General features: G+C 43.2%; 1 protein-coding gene across 1 annotated transcript in view; it reads right to left on the reverse strand.

Annotated features, from left to right (window-relative positions):
- cntnap2b (contactin associated protein 2b) overlaps positions 1-22,269 on the reverse strand; it is a 53,070-nt gene extending 30,801 nt beyond the window's left edge. Inside the window, exons 1-8 of the mRNA XM_015957560.3 lie at positions 22,018-22,269; positions 20,280-20,390; positions 17,775-17,968; positions 15,368-15,515; positions 8,831-9,034; positions 8,549-8,733; positions 3,316-3,459; positions 470-725 (exon numbers count right to left, since the gene is read on the reverse strand). Of these exons, the coding sequence (XP_015813046.1) occupies positions 470-725; positions 3,316-3,459; positions 8,549-8,733; positions 8,831-9,034; positions 15,368-15,515; positions 17,775-17,968; positions 20,280-20,390; positions 22,018-22,093 (1,318 nt within the window). The 5' untranslated portion in view covers positions 22,094-22,269. The remainder of the gene's footprint in view (positions 1-469; positions 726-3,315; positions 3,460-8,548; positions 8,734-8,830; positions 9,035-15,367; positions 15,516-17,774; positions 17,969-20,279; positions 20,391-22,017) is intronic.
- Between the last annotated feature and the right edge of the window lie 375 nt (positions 22,270-22,644).

Here is a 22,644-nt window from a genome sequence, read left to right on the forward strand (position 1 = left end):
CTGTAACGTTTATATCCTTGATGACAGCTGAAACAACGTTCAAAGAATGGTTCGGGGTGAAAATGGCTATTTTGTTGCTAATTTGCAGGAAATATCTAGAAGAAAGTTCTACAGAAAGTAGCTAAGGGTCCTCAGAAATGTAGCTAGCTTTGTCACTAGGCGTTAGGAACAGCGACAAAGTGGCACTGCCTCTCTCTCTGCTGCTAAAGCTACGGATAGCAAACGCTACGGGCTATGCCTGAGCGTGAACGCGCATGAAGCAGCCTGCTCGACCCGAGCAGCTCTCTTTTTCTGTGATTTTACAGAAAAACAGGCAATCACAGTAAAAATGCCAGGGCTCATTCTACAGGACCAGGGCATTGCAGGAGAATGTATGAAGAAGACATTTATTATTTCTATACATGTTTTGGCTGTCAAACTTCCATAATGTCCCTTTAAATGAAAACACCAGAGTGAAATCCACACTCACCTGATGAAATGCCAATTCGTGTGTTCTTCAGTGTCATGTTCATGAAGATGGTGACCTTGCCCTCAGTCAGCCCCAACTCCACCCATCCATCAGCCAGCTGTGTGAACATCAGCAACCCACTGGGGTTCCATGTCCTGAAAGACAGACTCACTGACAGTGTGTCGCTATCACTCTGACCTGGCAGCTGCAGGAAGGATGTGGAGTTAAAGAAGACAGGGAAGGAGTTGGACTCAGAACAGGAGAAGGTGAGGTTCCGCTGAGGTGGAAGACAAACAGGGACAGCAAAAACAGGAGATTTAGAAAAACAGGAGGAATAGGAGATCTAGAGGAAGAGAGGCCACACAACAACACTACTGTAAGGTTCACCTGATATATACATACACAGAAAGAAAATAGGGAGGGGAGAGATACATAAATTGTTGTTGTTTACATGGCCATCAGTGGAGCTTTCCCCACAATATTTAAAAAAACAAAGATCTATCTATAGTTGTTGTCCAACCCCCCATCCACAGTTCTTTTATTCCCAGGGGCAGGTTGATCAGTACGCACTTTAATATCATCACAAATAAACGTCAGCAAGGATTATGACTCAGTAACTTCAGTTTACTTGAATGTATTTATCAACAAGCAGAGAAATGGTACAAAAACACACCTGGACCCCTGAAGCACCACTAGTAGTGCACCCCCTCCTGTATACCTTCCCTACGCTGGACACTTCCCACTCAGTGGACAGGGCCTTCCTCTCCATTGTATCAGTCATCAAAAGGACTATGTGAGAGGCCTACTGCCAACGTCTTAAAGAGACAATGTGTAGTTTTTACCATTCATTTCCGGAAATATCCATCAAAATGTTGTTGAAAATTAATTAAATGATGCCCAGTTGTTGAAAGACATTTTCGAGTTTGTAACATATAACCATAAAAATCTAGTCTAAAATACATGTGCGGGTCTAAGTCTCTGGATGATGCCATGTTTCCTTCTACGGAAGCCCATGAGGTCAAAATGCATTTACTGATCTGTAATTAATGGTTACAAAACTTTTGCCATTCTTAAATGTTGTTGTTTTACACATTTACTTCATCACTTGTTGCCACTGATGAAAGAGAGTTTGATGTGCTCGTTATTTTGCTAAAGTTTGCGCTCCCCAGAGCTTTTTGGCCCTAATGGGCATCCATTGGTAAGGTTTCACTTAGGTTTTATTTAGGTATCTACTGCCCCCTATCGCCAGGAAAAATACACACTGTCACTTTGAATGTTTGAGTTTAATCAAAAGTACGTGTGGCAGAGAGCGGACAAACAACCTCCACATTATTCAGACAGGTGGACAGAAAATTCCCATGGAATAGGGCTGGGCGATATGGCCTAAAATCAATATCACGGTTTATATAGGGTTTCGCCTCGTTAACAATAACTATGCACAGAAAGAAAAGATGTCCACTAGATGGGGTGGTCACGTGTCTTACGATGAGTCACATGACAATGTGACTGGAGGCGGCACAGCTTCTTAAAGGGTCATGAACGTCACCAACGTTTATAATTTTTTAATTATCAAATTTATTGGCATGGAAAAAATTATATCAGTGTCATGTTCCCGAGCCGAGGTGAGTGGCACCCTCTCCAATCTAACCGTTATTGAGCTAATTTCCCACAGGTGAGGCGCAGAGGGGGCTGCAGCTGCAGAAGATTCCCAATCAGGAACTCGGGTATAAAAGGAGGATGGAGACACCCCACTACGCCGGATGATTGCTCCAGTTTACGTCGCCCCAGCCACTCGTACTTGTACTTGTTTGTTCCCTTTGACTCGTTTTGGATTACTCGGATTTTTGAACTCGGCCTGTATTTGGATTACCCTCACATCTGGTGTTGTTTGCCTCCTTTCAGGATCTCCTCACACCTGCCTCGCCCTCGCCGTTTGAACTCTGGATTACATGCACCCCGTCCCATCCTCCTCCGTTGTTCCTGTCTGGTCCCTCTCTGCCACCTCACCCATCCCGGATCGCTCACCCTCTGCCCAGCACTCCCCTCGGCTTCCCCGCCTCCCTCGTTCACCACGAGCGCTATATGGACAAGAGCTATACAGCTCACGCCCCACAGGACTTCCCTGTGCTATTTTTGTTCTCGTTTTCCAATAAAGAACTTTTCTTTTACTCTACCAGCTCGTCGAGTTTGATTCTGCATGTCTTGGGTTAGACACCTCGAGTCATGACAATCAGTTAGAGTCAGAAATGTAAATTGTTGATGTATTGCCCAGCCCTACCATGGCCAGCATTCTGAAATTACCCTAATCATCTAATCGATGGGAAGAGAAACGAGGAACGTTCTCCCTAAGCTAAATTTCATACTCAAACATGATTCTGACTCTAGCAGTTATGCAAAAATGTCCTGTCAGCTAGTCTCACCTGAGACTATAAATGTAGATTATTAGGCTCCAGGATTGAATTTTATACACTCATTTTGGAAAAAGCACATAAACTTGTACAACAAGCCAAATATGCAATTCAGCATCTAATCTAGTGATCAAATAGGGAATTAAGTAATTTTCACTGGTAGGAATTAGCACCGAAGTTAGGAAATGTACAAATTGTCTAGCTGAAAACTGACTACCTATTAAACAAATTTACAACGCTGATTTTCTGTATTATTCTGATATTTTCAGACATTAGTTTAAACAAAAGCTTAAAAGTTTCACCAAAAACATTCACAAACCCAAAGAGAGTTTCTTCACCTTGTGTCAAAATCAAACCAATCTACTTAGTCCTGTGACTGAAAACACTGTTAACTGACATTTTCTCCTTGCAATCACAGAGTTCAACACATAATAAAACATATGCATGCAGATGTCTTACAAAGCTGGAGGTGTCAACCCTCTTCCTGCGCACCAAGCTGGTGATGTTCTCCCCATTGTAGGTGATTCCTTCCATGCAGCCAACAAAATTCTCTCTGCCACCTGAACTAAGCTTTGTAGATTCGGGAAGTCCTCCGAAGCTGATCTGATGACACACACGACAAAACATTATCACAAAAACTACTACTACTACTACTACTAATACATTTATCGGAGCCTTTCAGGACCCAAGATCACCTCACAAAAACATGATAAAACTTACAAGTAAATAAACTATAAGATCAGATTATACCACAGCATTACAGAGAACATGAGAATGAGTTGGTAGACGAGAGAGTTGTAAGGGGTTAATTTGCATCTATTGAATGACCTATAAGACATGAGATTCCATAATGAATATGGAATCAATCTTGTGGATCTTTGGGTACTTTTAACCAGAAGATTGGAACTTTTTATTGCAGGGATTATGTGACACTTCGTATTAACTGAGAGACAAGAGAAGAGAGAGTCACCTTTAAAACGTTTAAGAAGATTTATTTCTAAACAATTTTAAACAATTTAACTCTAAATTCTAAATGATGAATGGATCTGGTGTGAATGAGACGTGAGATGAATGGTGTATGTGAGTGATTTTGACATCAGAACTCTCGTATCCGGAGAAGCAAGTCTGAATGATGTTGTGATGTTTTGCTTTTAAGCTATGATCGGAGTTTCATAAACACATGAGACGCCATGTTGTCGCTCCACACATACCCTTCAGGATGAGACCTCGGTACAGATCCAGACTGCCAGGTCCTCGAACCCCCCTTTCGGTACCGGAGCCAGTGAAACAGCGTCAGCAGTACGGCAGACTAGTCTTTGGATTGTCTCCAGGTAAAAAGCGACAGTTGGTTGACAGCGTCAGATGGACCCCCTTTGGGTCAGTGATTTCAGCTTTTATTCTGAAAGGAACCATTGCTTGGCTGATAAAATGCAACAGATTTTATCCAGCTTGTTGGTTCTTTGCTTAAAAGGAAGTCCGGGTGGCCGGTCCGATACTCCTCTTAGCATGCGGTGAACTGAAATGAACTGTAGAGAACTCAGAGAACTGAACTAAGATGGCGTGGGGACTGGTTTAATTAATCTGGATGTTTTGATTTCCTGGTCGAATCAAAGTTGGACAGATTTATAAACACCACAGAGACTATGCCACGCTTCAGAAAGGAAGGTTCTGATTGGATGAGTAAAAGCAATGTGTCATGCGTTTCCATTACATGTCGTCAGAATGTCTAGTGCAGCTAGATTAAAGTCATATTACTTAATAAAGCATATTAATCATAACATTGTCATTTCACAGATTGATCAACATTATATTATTGACTAACACTTAGTTTGATTAGCTTTATTAAAAATAGAGTTCTTTGATTTATTAAAAGGAAAGAGTCCTTTATCTTCATTCTTCTCTTGGGCTGGAAAGGAAGCAGTTTAGAAGCAAATGCATGACCTTGAGGCAGTCTCATGCAGATTAGTACTGTGTCAGAGGCATCTGTGGAGAGAGGGTAAATAACCTTCGGTGGAATAGCTCCTTCATCACGTTACAGAGTGTAAGCCAGTTTGAACAGATGGATTTTGAGTTTGGGTTTGAAGTAGACTGAAAGCTCTGTTTCCACCGGTGGCGAGGCGAGTGGGAACCGTGAGGTGAATGGCAGAGGAAGACCTGAGGGAGCGAGACGGGACAGCAACGTGGATGAGATAATTTTGTTCAATGGTAAGTTTACACTGAAGGAGATGAGCTTGTGGTCAGAGAGTGGGAATGGATTTGCTTTCAAGCTAGAGGGGGTCACCCCAGAGCAGCAGGCCAGGTCCAAAATGTGACTTTTAGAGGAGGTGGGAGAGCAAATGTACAGTTGGAGGTCTTAACTACCCAGGACAGAAAGTTTCTGGTCAGGTGGTTATAGCCGTTGTCAATATGGATGTTAAAATCATGTGATGTTGGGAGAGAGTAGGAATAAATGAGTGAGGAATAGGGATGGGTACCTTTGACATTTGAATCGATTCAGTACTAATTACCGGTACCTACAAATCAATACCGGTACTTAACGGTACCAATTTTCGATACTTTTGAATGTTTAATATTTTAATTCTCTTTTATAATTAAATATATGTTTTTCTCAATATATAACAATATTTGATAAATATCACGATAAATAACATACAACTGTTTGTATTTTAACATCGTCCTTGTAGTTTTATAAACTGATAATTAAACTGAAGCAAACATCTTTACTGTGAACTAAATTTACTGTGTATCTTCATTCCTCTTGCTGTCCTTTTTCATTTGATTTTTCCTACTGGGAAGTTAGAATTTCCGAGGAGAAAGCGAACGCACCATTAGCTGATAACAACGGTGGCAATGGAAGCTAATTTTTCAAGCTAACGTTATCTTAAACAGTTTATTTAACTGCTGGAGCAGATTAAAACGACAATGCCTCACACTTAGATCGTTGTCGCTGGTTTCATCTTCACACAATCACCCGTCACATTTAGTAAAGTGAAGCCAAACTTTAGAGCGCGTTCATGTTCTTTTAGTCGGAAATTCGGAGTTCCGAGGAGAAGGCGAACGCACCATTAGTGAAACGGAAGCTAACATATCAAGCTAACGTTATCTTAAACATTTTATTTACCTACCGGAGCAGATTAAGATGAGGATGTTTCACTTAGATCGTTGTCTGTCGCTGGTTTCATCATCACCCAGTTACCCATCACATTTAGTGAAGTGGACCCAAGCTTTAGCGTGCGTTCTTTCTACCATGCTGCTCTGTTTACAACTGGCTCGCAGCGACCGACGACATAACGCTCTTGCGCATGCGCAGCTGTCTAGGCAAGTTCTCGTTAAGAAGGACGGGTACCGAAACGAGGCACCGTTTCAAATGAAGTGAATCGGTGCTCAGTCGGTACTGTGGAATTCGGTCGGTACCTAAGAAAGTACTGAATTCGGTACCCATCCCTAGCTGAGGAATGCAGTAAATTCTTCCATAAAGTCCTAGTTTGGCTTAGGAGGTCAGTACACACTGCAGATGATGAAGGGGGTGGGGCCAGAGATCTAAGAAGCGCTGTATTCAAATGACAGGGAGGATGGAGCGGACACCAGGAGGACCTCCAGCTGTTTTCGGTGAATCATCGAGACCCCCGCCCCTACCAGTGGAGCGAGGCTGTGAGATGTAAACAAGATGGAGTAGATTCATTAAGATTTATAAAGTCATTAGGCTGCTGCCACATTTCAATAAGACAGAAAAAGTCCAGGTTGTTTTGCTATGGGGTTAGCCGGGATAGCGAGACGGGTTAGCAAGTTGTGATGGACAGCCTCAGAGTTACGAGAGCTGGAGTTGTGTTGAGAACGACGGGATGTGGACCAGATGGACCTTATTGAGTGGGTGCCATCGTAGATAAAATGACGCCGAGACCCCCGATGGATGTATTTGTTGCGGGGTTTGACAGCAATGTCCGGGATGAAACGGAGAGCTGCAGGTGGGGGGACGGCCTGGTGAGAGTGGAGCCGGAGAAGCTCAGATGATAGGTACTGGATCAGCGCCGATGAAGGCAGATGGAGAGGATAGCCCAGGTGAGAACGAACCAGCCAAGCAGTCTGCTAATTAACGTCTTAGCCGAGGGTAAATGTGTCGAGGTGGCAAATTGCAGATGTAAGGTAAGTCCAGCCATATGCAGGAGGTACAGGGAACAAGAGGCCGCTGGTTCTCATGAATTTATTTAAGAAAAATACTAAAAAATACTAAGATTCAGATAAAAGATTAAAACCATAAAAACAGATAAAAACGTCTAATCAGATAATCCAGAGAGCAGCGGCAACTAAACGCGTCAGCGTCCACTCTCTGAAGTTAATCCTCACCAACATGTTTTTCCAGAATGTCTCCATCTACACTAGCAGGTCAAAGTAACTGTGGTTATGGACTAAATAGACAATACAAATGTTTGCCTTTTGATGGTCATTTGATGCAATCATCTGACATCATAACACAATGATTAGTCACAGTCAGGGTTTCATTTGAGCTGGAACAAGATCCGGGAACTGTCTTATTTTGAAAGGACCGTTCTGGCAACTGTCTGCTAGGTTCCGGTGTCTTGCCAATGCACCCCACCAAAATTTGTTTCCCCTGCGTTGGGCGCCAGTGTTGTGTCGATTTGAGTTCCCCCTCACACAAAAAAAATAACCCTCACCCTGATGCCTACTCTAGCCATAACCACTCAAAAATGTATGGTTGTGCACAATTATAATTTATGAAAGCACTCTGCGTGGGACGATTTTTATGTTTGTTATAGGGTTATGGTTAGGGTAAGGATTAGAACACGCTTTTTTTTTTTTTGGCTTGTTGGAGCCGAAACAGATCTCCAGGAGTAACTGAATTTGGCATAACACCTGTACGCGCTCCCGACACAGGGGAAACAAATTCTGGTGGGGATAACTACATTGGCACAACACCGACATCTGCTTGCCTTCAGTGAACTTTGGTTTGACATCAGCATTTGCGTTCCGGGAACGTTTGCTTTACAAATTAAGCACTGGTCACAGTACATATGATGACCTCTTGGGATTTGAATTCTGCTTTCTAGTCTTGACCCTGACCTAAAACGGGAAACCCTTTAAAGCCATCACAGGGCCACATCAGAATCAGAATCAGAATCAGAATAGGTTTATTGCCATTGTCAGTGAACAAACAATTCACAAACTAGGAACTTGCTTAGGTACTAATGTGCTACATATAACATGAATAATAAGATTAAAAATAGAATAAAATAGAATAAAATATAATAAAAAAAACTAGATTAAAACTTTCAGCTATAAAAAATGGCAGGTAATGGTAACATGGCCGATAACGTGACTTTGTGTCGAGTACAGAAGACGAGCATGGTTGTGTGTTTATAATCTATTCACAAGTCTGAATTAAAATTTAAATTCAGTTTAGTTCATTTCATTTATTTAGAGCCAATTCACAACATGTCATCCCAATTCAGGCACTTTACCAAGCAAACATTCCAAATGAGCCTACCCATCAGTGCATTGAGTTCAGTTCATTATGCCAGTTAGTTAACGGTTTTCTGTCTCCAGAAAGCCAGCAGATTGCTGAAAGTGAAGTACTAAACGACCAATTCAAATGGAACTTGTTCCCCTTCTAGTATTTAAATTAAAGAGGAAAACTGTGGGAGGCAGGGAACAAAAAGAGCACGAGTCATTTCACCTCTAAATCAAGGTCCAGGTGGTCGAACTCCCCATTGGTCCTGAACCGCTGAGTGTGGTGGTCCAGTGTGAAGTTGACATTCCTCCGGTAACGCTCAATGAGAACCGAGTGCCAGTAGCCATCGTCCAGTAAGCTCCCACTGCTCACAGTTGTGTGGCCCTGAATGGAGCCATAGTGACTGCTGCCTGGAGAAGCCACACAAACCTGACATTATTCAGGACATTTCTGATGGTCAGGAGTAAATCAAATATTTTGAAACTATTCGACTGAATGAAAAACTACCCAAGTTGATGCTAAGCTGCAACTTTGCCCTTCGGAGCTCCAAGGTGATGTAGTCTCCCTGCTGTCCTTCCCCGTGGAGCAGCACACCATCTCTAGCTTGGGTTTTAAACTTCAGAGAGATGACATCCCTCGCAACCTTAATCTTCTTACTCTTAAAGCGGTAGGAGACGATGCCAATGCCATCGAAACTGATCACATCAGCCCCTGGAAAACACAACAAAAACTGCTTGAAATAAAATGCCTAAATAACAACATAACAGAAGAGCGATGCAAGAGCTGAAACTGCCCGCTATCTCTCTCAAAGCAGACAACTTTTGTTTTTAAAGACATTGAAAAGTACTCAATGCTCTGCAGAACTGTAGCACTTTGTTATAATTGTAAAAGTTAAAAAACAGTCATTACATTTTGAATTCTGTGGCTGCCGATTTGTTGGATTATTTTTCACTCAGTGCCACAGAATTCAATTCAATTCAATTCAAGTTTATTTATATAGCGCCAAATCACGACAAGAGTCGTCTCAAGGCACTTCACATAATAAACATTCCAATTCAGGTCAGTTCATTAAGCCAATCAGAAATAATGTTTCCTATATAAGGAACCCAGCAAATTGCATCAATTCACTGACTAGTGTCAGTGACTATACAGCAATCCTCATACTAAGCAAGCATGCAGTGACAGTGGAGAGGAAAACTCCCTTTTAACAGGAAGAAACCTCCAGAGAATCCTGGCTCAGTATAAGCAGCCATCCTCCACGACTCACTGGGGATCGAGAAGAAGATATGTTTGGAGCCCCCAAAGGTATTTTCTTACAATGGGTATTAGAGTTCCAGTGTCAATGCATTGGCACACCACTCTTGTGTTTCTTGTGAAGGTAGCCACGTTTCAACTTTTGGAAAACAGTTTCATAACCCCACTTTTTTATCCCTGACTCCAGCTCGCCAGATATGATAACAGATTGCCCGTTTGTGCTGTAGATACCACAGATCAGTGTGATGGTCATGAACCAGATGGGGAAATGGGAGACATCTTTGGGTAAGACTGGCAGTGGAACAACTTCCTTAATGGTATTATGCCCCTCACTGGTACTGGGCCTGAAAAAAACGTCAGCTATTTCCAAGTATTTGGACCAGCACAACTCCTAGTCACCACTGTCCTTCTGTAGTCTCTAATTTAATTCTGGACTCAGTTAACGCCTGTTTTGGGAAGTACAAGTCAGCCGGAGGAAGAAGTCGCTTCAGACGGCAGGATTTGGACTCTTATTGCCTGATTTTCGTACATCTCGTCTCTGATTGGCTAACAGCAATGCAAATTTACAAAGGACTCAGTTTGCTTGTGTAACGTCATGAAATGGCCTGATTTTGAGACCCACAGTTCAAATCCACAGCCAGGTCAACCTACCCTGGCTATGACACAACCTACAATATTTTCCCCTCATAGGAGACTGAAAGCTGGACGCCCTGAAAGAGATAATAAAATCAAACAATAACATTCTCTCCTACCAAGGTCCCTTTACAGAGGAACTGAACTCCTCGATTCACAGAAAAAAGAAGAAAGAAGATTTGAAAATTAAAGATAATCATTAAATAAACATTTGTTTATTGCTATTTATAATAATTATAAAACAATGAAACATTTCATTAATCTGTGCTTAATGATATATGTTTAGCATGTTTACTTGACGAGGCCATCACCATCTGCACTCACACAAAAACAAAGCAAAGTTAAGTGAACGCTTGACACGTAGTTAACCTTTTGCCCAGTTCAGAGACTCCGGATCAAAGAGGGTGTGTCTCTGAGATTCTTGGTAATATTCCTCAAACGTGTCAACTTTTGGTTGGCTATTCAATCATAATATCGTTCCATTAAAACTAGACCACTCTGGTTCCTCTCCAGTTCGAGAAAAAGCTTCAGACCGGCCATCTGAGCAAAACCTCTTTAACCATCAAGGATTTTGACACGTCGTCAAAACCTTTTCAAACCTTTTTCGCACCTGCGAAGCTGATAGCAACAAGATAGTTTCCTGCAGAACAAAGCTGATATTGTTACAACTCCTTAAGAGTTATCCCTGAGACACAAACTAGTTCCAACTGTCGTTACCTGGAAGATGACCCTGGACTGACCTGGTCGTACGAGGAGTTAGTCTACGGACCCCGATACCGGGGTCTCCGACCCCCGCCCCGGACATCTCGGATCCAAAAGGGCGTCTCCACTTGGGTACGTGGAACACAGTGAGGTTGCGTCTGAATGCGGTTTTGATAATAATCTATTTATAGCTTAAACAAACCAAAATCTTTTAAATCCAGAACTCAGCTCTCTGAGGTACGGAGATTCTGACTACATTATTCACACATAGGTTCCAGACACACCTTTAGTTCCATCCATCACAGTAAATGCTTAGTTAGTCTGTCAAGTTTCAGTTGTTTCTAACCCTCTTCTGACTAAAGCACATAAGACCAGGCAAGGTGATATTCCATATTTAAATCGAGTATCACAGCTTAATGGTCTCAAGAGCATCAAGTGAGGTGTGTTCTAAGGTCAGTGAATCCCAGGAAGGCGGCAGGTCCTGATGGAATACATGGAAGGTGCTCAGGGCATGTGCTGACGAACTGACCGGAGTCTTCACTAAAATCTTCAACCTTTCCTTGTCACTAAACACCGTCCCGCCCTGTCTCAAAACCTCCCCCATCATCCCCATTGCTAAAAAGTCAGCAGTGGTCAGCCCAAATGACTACAGGCCTGTTGCACTTACGCCTGTAGTGATGAAGTACCTGGAGAGGCTGGTCTGTCAGTACATCAGGGCCAGTCTGCCTCCCACTTTGGACCCCCATCAATTTGCCTACAGGACAAATAGATCCACCGAGGATGCTATCACCATAGCGCTCCACACTGCACTGAGTCACCTGGAGCACAGAGGAAGCTATGTGAGAATGCTCTTCCTGGACTTCAGCTCAGCATTCAATCACATAATCCCTGAGATCTTGGCCCAGAAAATGTCTCACCTGGGACTCTCCACCCCCATCTGCCTCTGGATTAAGGACTTTCTGACAAATAGATCACAGTCTGTAAGACTCGGGCCACACCAGTCCAGCACCATCACACTCAGCACTGGGGCTCCACAAGGATGTGTTTCGAACACCATTATAAAGTTTGCGGATGATACCACCATGGTCGGACTCATCTCGAAGGAGGATGAGAAGGACTACAGAGATGAGGTCAACAGACTGACGGAGTGGTGTTCAGTAAATAACCTCCAACTGAACACCACGAAAACTAAAGAAATTATCTTCGACTTCAGGAAGGGCAGAGCAGACCCGGCCCCACTGTACATTCATGGGAACTGTGTGGAGAGGGTGCACTCCATGAGGTTTCTGGGCGTGCAGATCTCTGAGGATCTCTCCTGGACAGCAAATACCACGGCAGTGGTAAAAAAGGCGCAGCAGCGTCTCCACTTTCTGAGAGTGCTCAGGAGGAACAACCTGGAGGAGAGGCTGCTGGTTACTTTCTACAGAGCCACCACAGAAAGCATCATAATGTACTGCATAACAGCATGGTACGCAGGGTGCTCAGCTGCAGACAGGAAAGTACTGCAGAGGGTCGTCAACACAGCCCAGAAGATCACTGGCTGCTCTCTGTCCAGCCTGGAGGTCATTGCAAACTCTCGGTACCTCAGCAGAGCGAGCAATATCATCAAGGACCAATCTCACCACAGCAATCACGTCTTTCAACTATTACCATCAGGTCGACGGTACAGGTCACATAAAACCAGGTCAAGCAGATTCAGGGATAGCTTCTTTCCCAGGGCGATCTCTATAGCGAATAAGCATAAAAACAATTAAAACTGCTTAGCTACTGTCAAGGTCACCGTCAACTATTATTCTGCTATTCTAATGCCATTTTTTTTCACATGATATGGTAGCTGCTATTCTGTATATAGTGTGCTATTCGGCATATATTGTACTTACTATTGTTTTGTTTTAGGGGACCTTTATATTTAGAAGTATTATTGTATTGTGCACCAAGGTAGTGGCACTCCAATTTCGTTGTATCCTGTACAATGACAATAAAGGCTATTATTATTATTATTATTATTATTATTATTATTATTAATAAGTGGTGTTAATAATATAAATAGCTCTTAAAGCAATTTCCATAACCCAACATACTATTTATTAACATTACACTTATCAACACTGACATTTTATTTCCCCACATTACACAGGCCTGAAGGTGTTCTGATGTGGTGGAGTTGCTAATGCTAACAGTTAGCTTCTACTAGTCAAGATGTTCTCTGCTGTTTACTGGACGCTAAACAAACAACGGCCTCCCCCGTCGTGAGTGAAGATGGGCAAGTCCATGACAGTGTGACGTAGATCTGTCAAGATTTTCAAGTCCTAGAGTTTCATCGTCTATTTTCTATCAGTAGATAATGCAGCAGATAGGTGTAGGAGACTATTGTCATGTTCAGCCTGCACGACAAACTCAGAGTGACAAATTATAATCAGAAATAATATTTAAAATAAGGATTTTCAGTGAACCACAGCTTTAAGAACAAAGAGTAGTAGTAGTACATAATACATGGTACTTATCATATAAAGCATGTACTACCCAGATGTCGCTGAAAGCCCCCAGTACAAGCCTAGTTGGAGAGCTCAGAATATCGTGCTTTTCAGGTTGAAATAAGAAAGCATTGTAGAGGGGAAGTGAAAAAGCATCAAAAACAAAAATACGTGTCCACTTGCATTAAATGAAGTGAGGACAGTAACACCAGATTTGGACAATGTGGAAACACCAGGATACAGCAGAGACTCACTGCAACAGGAGGACAGTTTGGGTCGCTCCCACCTTACGCCCAGTTCACAGCAGGATTTTAAAATCATCGTCCAATTTTCAAACCATAAGAGACCACACATTAGCTGGCACCCAAACTGTGTATTTGGTGTATAGATAAAGAAAGCTCAAGACAAGAGTCAAAAAGAGTCAAAATAAAAACATACATACTAAGAAATCTTTAAAAAATGCAGCTATGTTCAAAAAGCTTTGTTGCAGCTGTAGCAACGTTGTTTAAGTAGCAATAACGGGTTTATTGCACTGAAGAAGGTTCAACAGAGTTTTTGTTTATTTACGCCGGGGACACACCGGCCGCCAAAGCGCCGGGAGGCGAAGCGCTCATGAAATTCGGCCGCTGCTCGCTGCTCCTCAGTTCAGACCAGACGCTTGTTTCTCCGCTCCGGTCGAGGCGCGCCTCGTAGTTTTTCTTTTAACCACTTGGTGTCCTCCATTTCCTCTCTGCCTTTTCTCTGCTCTTTTCCTCTACACCCCCCTCCCCCTTGCTGTTTGTGTGTGTGTGTGTGTGTGTGTGCGTGCGTGCGTGCGTACGTGCGTGCGTGTGTGTGTGTGTGTGTGTGTGTGTGTGTGTGTGTGTGTGTGTGTGTGTGTGTGTGTGTGAACCTATGGTGTGAACCAGTTGTTAATAGCTGGCCTACGACTTTCTGCCTCTCTGTCCTGTTTGCTCCGGTTGAAAGACACCCAAAACCACACCCCCTTCACGTGGTCTCACACACACACACACACACACACACACACACACACACACACACACACACACACACACACACACACACACACACACACACACACACACACACACACAAGTTCGCTGTGTGTGTGTGTGTGTGTGTGTGTGTGTGTGTGTGTGTGTGTGTGTGTGTGTGTGTGTGTGTGTGGTTTTTATGCAGTATCTGTTTACGAAAACATTTGACTATCGCGGAATTGTATTTTGAAATGCTTTATTTTGTTAAATTTACCGGCCTGCCTCTTATGTCCAGGTTTGACTTCCTGCCAGAACTGACGCGGTTCACCCGCGGCTCGCGAAAAAAACAGAGCAGACACCGAAACGATCGCTGCGTGGCGGGGGCAGGAGCGCCGGCGCGCGGCGCTTCGGCGGCCCATGTGGTCTATAGAATAGGATAACAAGGGCGCCGAAAGAAGGCGGTCCCCTTTTTGCGGCGCTTCGGCGGCCGGTGTGCCCCAGCGTTATTGTTCCGATGACCGTGGGAAAGAAGCTGTCCCTCTTTCAGCTGGTCCTCACCAGTTCTGGCCATACAGCGTGTGAGGTGCAGCAAATACTACACACCACACACAAACTGCTTTCACACACTGACATGCCTCACTCAGACGGGAAATGGTAAGGTAAAACATGACTTAGAAGTAAACAAACACTGTGAAGGAGGAACATTCTGTCTCCTCGCTTTCTGATTGGCTAGACATCACATTCAAACAGGAAGCATGTCTCTGAGAATCAGACCAAAACAATCCAACAGGTTTTAAATCCTCCCCGAAATGGACCAGAGTGCTTATAACACACCACAAAAGGCAGGATAATCTGATAAGATTATCTTTAGAGCCTTTATGATTATCATGCTTATCCCGAAGATCGTCGGGAGGGGACGAGCAGGTAAAAAGTCAGCATGACAATCCTGCCGAGTGCACCGGGCTTAGAGACCAAGCTGTGGGCCGGGTCTTCCCCCTGGTACTTACAGTGTGAGCAGCCATAGAGCTCCAGACGAACGCCGATGCGTCCTTCCCTGTTCCAGTCCAGCGGTACGAAGCGGATGTAACGAGCCAGGATGGCGTGCTCCAGTTGATGGCGAGTGACATCCTCACTGTTAGTGTTTCCTTTAAAGCTCTGAAACATTTGGAGCACAAATGTTAAAATTCACTGCATTTATAAACAGCTTTTCTCGACATTTCTGACCACTCAGTGCTCTGCAAGTTGGCAGGCGACAGCTCATCTGTGGATGAACGTTGTCTTAGCGACGTTTGGAGACCGTCACATCCAACAGTAACCCAAGAATACACACTTTTCAACAGTATATCAATCATTTCTCTGGAATAGATTATTTGTTAAATTATCAAACACTTTATTTTAGATACAACAATGCACCTAGTTTAAAAAAGTTAGCACACACTGAACATTAAATATCAGAGAAAATTCTAAGCGTTCCACTTGATGGGCCTAAAGACTTTATTACCAAAAAACCCAGAATTTATAGTCATGACCCAGAGGGAGGAGTCATCCATCATGGAAATAAATGACTCTCAATGTCTGAATTAACGTGGTGGGAAACATGAGGCAGTACTCTGAGGGAATAACGCATAAAAAGAAAAAAATATTCAAATTTGAAAACTGCTTTGAAACGGAGATTAAAGAACGATCACATAAAGCTTCTAAAAACTCCAACAACACAGAAATAGCAGAGCTCAGAAGTAGGGTTGTCACGGTGTGAAAATGTAACCTCACGGTTATTGTGACCAAAATTTTCACGGTTTTCGGTATTACCGCGGTATTTTTTTAAACGTGTTACATTTTCAGACAATTAAATAAACCCTGTATATCAGGACAATATATTCCTCAGTTTGTGTCTAAATTTTGCCTACAATTTGTTATTTTGTAATTATGTTGTTTATTTGTTTACATTTTTCCCCTTTAGTCTTTAAAATACCAATATTTGCCCATAAATTCTTATTTTTTGTCTGTTTGATGTCATCATTTTAAAAATATTAGACCAGATGATACTCAGTACTCAAGTAGCCTTCTAATCAGATACTTTTTTACCCTTACTTGAGTAATAAACCCTACATCAGGAAAATATCGTCCTCGGTTTGTGTCCTTCCAGTGAGCTTTGCAGATGTGGGAAAATGTCATCAGGCAGTAATCGTTGTTAAATTCATAATTATTCTCGGAGAGAGACCAACTCTTATCTGCCCCTGGGAGCCCCATAATGCATAGCGTCATTTCAACATGGCGGTGTCCGCGACACGGTTTATATGCAGGTAGCGGTGCTGCGGCTGCTTTATATAGCCACTCGTTGCTTTCTCCCTCAACCCAAATCCTCGGATCACGCATTTTAGCTACAACGCTAACGTTAGCTTGCCTTGCGTTGACTGTAGAGTTGTGGGTGATGGTCACGCAGATGTGTCATGAGATTTGAAGCGTTGCTGCCTTTCACAGACACTTTTTCTGCACGTGCTGCAAACAGGATAGCCGTCCGTCTTCTATCAGCTGTCCCTCGACATTCTTCAGATATCCAAAAAATGCCCGTACTTCCCACTTTGTCTTCTTTGAGGGATAATAAATGTCCTGAGCGCTGCCGTCTCCTCCTTTGACCATTATTTCAGCTTTAGCTTCAAGAAAGTTTTGGTTGTAAACAACAAAGTGCGCATGTGCTGCTGGCAACTTCAGCAGATGATACGGTGGCTGGTAAGGGTCACCGCGCCTACACCGCAGCCACGGTAATCCACCGAGATAATACAGTATTTAAAAAACAAGACGGTTATTACTATTGTCAACATTTTTACCGGGGTTTACCGCTACACTGGTTACCGTGACAACCCTACTCAAATAACAAACTACAGTTGGAAGAAATGATGTGCAACAAAACACAATTCTTTAAACAGCAAAGGAAGCATCAAAAACGTTCTGAAGAAGCACCTTGAAGGAGACATTAACGATCCTGCATCGGTGCAGGAGCAGAACATTCCAGGCTCAACAAAACCAAACAAGTAAATAATCTACTGAGCTTCAATAAAAGTTGCTTCGAACACCTGGACCTCAGCTTGAAGAGGTGCAGATGTTTTACACATCACCCTCTCTTTGGTCTCTGTCACTTCTTCTTGGGTCTCAAAGGGAAAAGCCTAAACTTCTATCTGTACAGACACCACGAAGGGAACACTGGCGAAGAAGCATCTCCCTACTAAACGCTGGTGAAAATTCTCAGTAAGGTCATACTAGTCCAGATGATAGCAAATGGACTTCTTTGGTTTCTTGAAGATGTTTTGCTTCACATCTGAGTCTTTGTTAATTTTTATGGGAATATGGGTTCCCTCTTACAGCCTCCTGACAGATTAACAGCATTAACTAGTATAAATAATCAAAACTTCTTACCCAGATGTTCCCATCCTGCAAATAAGGTCTCCAGTTGTTCTTTGTATCACTGTAGAGCAGCCGGAACCGAGTGCTGAAGTCGGGGCTGCTGTAACGTCCCTGTGTTTCTATGGCAACTACCTGTTTCTTAGATCCCATGTCGATCTGCAACCACTGGTACTGGTCTGACTGCAGAGGGGACCAGCCTCCGGCACCTGAATCCATGGACGGTGAAGAGAGAGAACATTATATGTAGTTATCAGATGGTGTTTGGGTCTCTCCAAAAACAAATTTGATGTGGTCTGGTTCAGAGTCTGGAAGGGCAACCCCTTCAGAATCCTCAGGAGAGTTAGCCGTTTCTGCTTATTGACAATTCTCTTTCATCGAGGATGCTTTTCTAATGTCATCATATCTTTTTTGAATAAAATGAATTAGTTAAGTAAGGTGATCTGTGTAGCCATTCCATTAGTAGGCTACCCTGTCTGTAATCTGCTCAACATGTGAGGGGTGTGGTTCCATAAAAACGAGAGAGTTGAACAACACAAAGGGTATGCTAGCAATCTTCAACACTTGGCTCACTCCGACTCTGGTGAACAGAGATTGAAGAGAGATTGAAGAGAACAAGACAGGGCCAGCAGAAGATTAGGAGAGTGAGGGAAACCTCCGAGTGATACGTGGAAGACATGATATGGTTTAGGTTATGACATGTGATGCTAATGTTAATGTTTGCCTGCAATAGTGGGGAGTGAATAAGCAAAAGGTCCAGCGTTAAACACCGTTAATGTCAGTGAAGTATTATTTAGCGATATGCATGTTGTGTGTTTCTGGTGACTCTCTTGTGGTGTTAACGCAGCAAACATCAATCAGGGCTCTCTCCCTCCTGTTGCTCAGGTAAAATGTCCAGAAATTTCCTCCATTTGGTCAAAACACTTTCAGTTTTTGTGGTTTGATTCAGTCCTTGTGTTGAGGTTTTTTATTGAGCGGTAACCACTCTTTACCTTTGTGTTTATTGCTGACGGTGTTGTTTCGGTGTGCACCGGTAGCCGTGAGAGGCCATCAGTAAAAACGCTTTTTAAAACCATTTTCATTACAAGTTGCTCTAGCTTCCTCTGTATTCCTTCATCCGCCGCTAAGCACAAAAACATCTGCACCTCCTTGTTGGTTCACGGTTCAGAAGATCCTGGAAACCTGGTACCCAATATGGAATAGATGTCCAACCTGACTGATCCTATTAGAGCCAAGCAGAGTGTACTAATGTAATGTAGGCATATGTGACACAAACACTGTGAGCGGTGATCTTCATGTGACACAGAAAAACAAGGCAAAACGGTGATGTTGAACATTCTGCACCATCACTGGCTTCCTATCGGGCCCAGAACACGAAAGAGACCGCCGGCAGCAGAGAAGAAGGTGGAGCAGCCAGTAACGCAATCAGTGACTGACTGTCTTCTGAATTTGCATTTTCTCCACAACTCTACAGTTGGAACAACATATGGGCCATTCCCATCTGTACCGGGTCGGCCCGGGCCGGGTAGCGTAGGTTGTTTACATATCTGGGTGGCCTGGTATTTTTCCGGGCCAACCAAGGCTCATTCTCAGCCCTCTTCTCGAGGGGGTCTGCTTCAGGCCGACCAGGACCAACACACCCACTGCTGACAGCAAATTCACACCTTCCATTAGAGCAAGCCTCTGATTGGTGGGTAGAACCAGCCCACATGGGCTTAAGGCAAGGATGTGTGGAATCAACCGGGCCAGGCTGGGGCCGACTGGGGCTACCCGGCCCGGGCCGACCCGGTACAGATGGGAGTGGCCCAATAGACGCTGATACTGACAAAGGGGTGGCAGCCTGGTACCTGTTGTTAATGGAAATGCTGCAAAACTGCAACAAACCAATTGGAGCCGTGATGAATCCTAATGGGCCAAACGAAGTCAAGGCTTTGAGGCGTGTACCAAAACCAAAAGGGGGAATGTCGGTGAGCCTCGATTTGAAGCTTGCTTCGTTTAAGAGAAAACCGTGTTACTGGGGACAAACAAGGGCCCTTTTTTTTTTTACCTGGGTCACATGACTAGTTCATGGGTCGCTCATCAAACACAAGCAGCAAAAACCCACGGTGCTTTGTGGGTTGTTTTAGTTTGGTTCACGTGTCCGGGAGGTTTGGATAGTTAAGATTGTAGGGAAAAAGGCATTATGGTCTGTGTTTGTGAACACAAGCACAAACCTTTAGCTACATGCAAAGCAACAGCATGGCTACGCTAGGTGAGAATCAGAAATGATAGCCGAGTCCTAAAACATACAGTCCACTTATATTGTAGAGCGGTTAGACGTGGTGTTAGCTATTTATGATGACTTGGCTGTTTGTTTCAACTCCACCAGCAGATGTTGCAACATAAAACAGATTGACTGAAGCACGAGATAAAGCTTTGAGCAGAACAATGAGCTGGAAAGCCTCATTGCATCCTGAGACTTCATTTGACCATCACCAGCGCTGAGTAGGTGCAAATGGAATCACGCCTTTAGAGTCATACCTTGATTCCTGTTGAGTTTAGCATATCCAGCCCCATACTTTGAGCCATATACTGATGAGCTGGTGAAGGCGCTGTAGGGGAGAGGAGTTACCAAGGTGTCCTCGCACCTGCCTGAACCAAAAACAAAAAAGTTAAAACAATTCTTCTGTGATTTCTCAAGTTTTTTTATTTGTAATATATTTGGAACAACTTCAAAGACGCTTTTTTCACGTGGTAATTACGGGGTGTTGTGTGTTGAATTTATGTGCAAAATTAATTTAATCCATTTTGGAATGAGGCTGTAACATAAACAAAAAAGTGGAATAAGTGAAGCGCTATGAATGCTCACCGGATGCACTGTACACACACACACACACACACACACACACACACACACACATATGGACATACATGAATTTATTGAGTAAAATTTCACATATAGACCTTGGAATTTCTCAACACGCATGTTTATATTTATAGATTGCTTGAATCAGTGTACTGCTGCTGGTTTAGTTTTTCATTCTATTGTTTTTAAACCTTTTCTGCTTTTTATCTGTGATTTTTTTTACTCATTCTGCCATGACAATGCAAATTTTCCACTTGAAGGCCTAATAAAGGATGATCTTCTCTTATCTTGATACAGGTAAGGTGTGGAGGATAGAAGAGCTTCTTGAAGAAGTCTGTGAGGGCCAGAATTCTTGCTTATTTAGGTGTTAAATATTTATTTACTGCACCATTTATATAAATTATAATATATAAAAATCTTACAACGTGGTTTCCTGTATTTTTTACATTCAGTCTCTCACAGTTAAAGTGTACCTATGATGAAAATTACAGACCTCTCTCATCTTAAGCGGGACAACTTGCACAAATACTTTTTGCCCTTATGTAAGTCAATCTCCCTGCACCAACAGATAATTTAAACGACACAAATGTTGGAGCTTGTTCCTCACGGAAACATTTCACTTATTGTCGTTGGAATTAAAATAGGTGGAGCTGCTCCCTTTTCCTTGTATTAAGGCCTAATTCTATAGCAAGCACTCTCCAACTAATAGTTTCAAAGTCATTTGCTTAAACTACCGTGAGATTATTAATGCAAAGATCGTGCCAACATTAAAGGTGAAACGAACACAGCAGGTGAGTAAGACAGGACAGGAAGTGGCCCCACAGAAAGTAGTCTCTAGGCAATGAAAATGATCTTATCGAAAGTGCTCGGTGCATCATCCACGTTTAAGTGATCCATGATTCGTCCTTCGAACTCGTACATTAAACCTGGATATGGTTCGTTATTTAGGCTATCATACTTTTTATTTTATTATTATTTCTTTTTGTCAATTTAAGTTGAATTCAGGACACTTTCCATCAGATGAAATTGCCTTGAATCCAGCTGCTGAGATGATTTAGGATTACAACAAAAGTGTTTTTGATTCCATTTACACCTAAAATGGTTTTATGCGGGACAGAGCTCCAGAAAATGATCATGTCGGTGGCTTGGTCGGCCTCGGGACTTTCTTTGTGAACATCTACCGTACTAGACAAAATAAGGGCGCAACCAAAGCTTGTGCAAGGAGCTGATTCGGTCCTGCTCCGTGTGATGCTGATCTGTGGCCTCTTATCACTCTGGTTCAGGGGCAGAACCACCCGAACCTCAAAGCCCAACAACAATAAACCTCCAGATTATCACTCGTGTGTGTGTGTGTGTGTGTGTGTGTGTGTGTGTGTGTGTGTGTGTGTGTGTGTTTGCGCGCGCGCTACTTACGGATCGCTGATGCTGCGGCTCTGCAGGTGCTGATGATGCTAACGAGCAGCAGCAGTCTCGCGGTCAGAACATCCATTTCACCCTAAAATCCGCACACAGAAACCATGAGAGCCGATGAGGATGGTACTGGTTCGGTTTGGCGATGTTTTCCAGCTACACCTAAGCCAACGCTGCTGTCTTTCTTGTAGATAGAAAACGCGGCGCACATCTACTCGGCTTTTTACGGCAGCGCGCACCGTCCCTTGCGATGCATTCAGGAACAACTGGTAAAGGCCACAATTCCCGAAGAGCGTTTTAAGCTGGGGCTGAGATATGGAGCATGTAAAAGGGGCGTGTATATAAAATTGATTTGTTGGGCGGAAAACCACGTGACCAGCCAGTTTTATTCGCAGTGTGCAACCCCCCCACCCCCCCAACCCCCCCGAGCATCAAAGCTTCTGCTTTAATGTCATGCCTGACGCTTAAAACTTTATTGTTATTGTTTTTTGAATGCTTTATAATTCCGACCAGACACTGAGACAGAGGTGAAAGAGAAAGGAAGGGAAAAAAGGAGGGGGGGTCCACAAAAATAAACATTTAATGACGAACAACAGTCTGCTTCTACACTTGCAGAAAGAGAAAAACAAA

This window comes from Nothobranchius furzeri, chromosome 11, assembly GCF_043380555.1.
Source record: "Nothobranchius furzeri strain GRZ-AD chromosome 11, NfurGRZ-RIMD1, whole genome shotgun sequence".
In the NCBI taxonomy this organism is placed as follows: domain Eukaryota; kingdom Metazoa; phylum Chordata; class Actinopteri; order Cyprinodontiformes; family Nothobranchiidae; genus Nothobranchius; species Nothobranchius furzeri.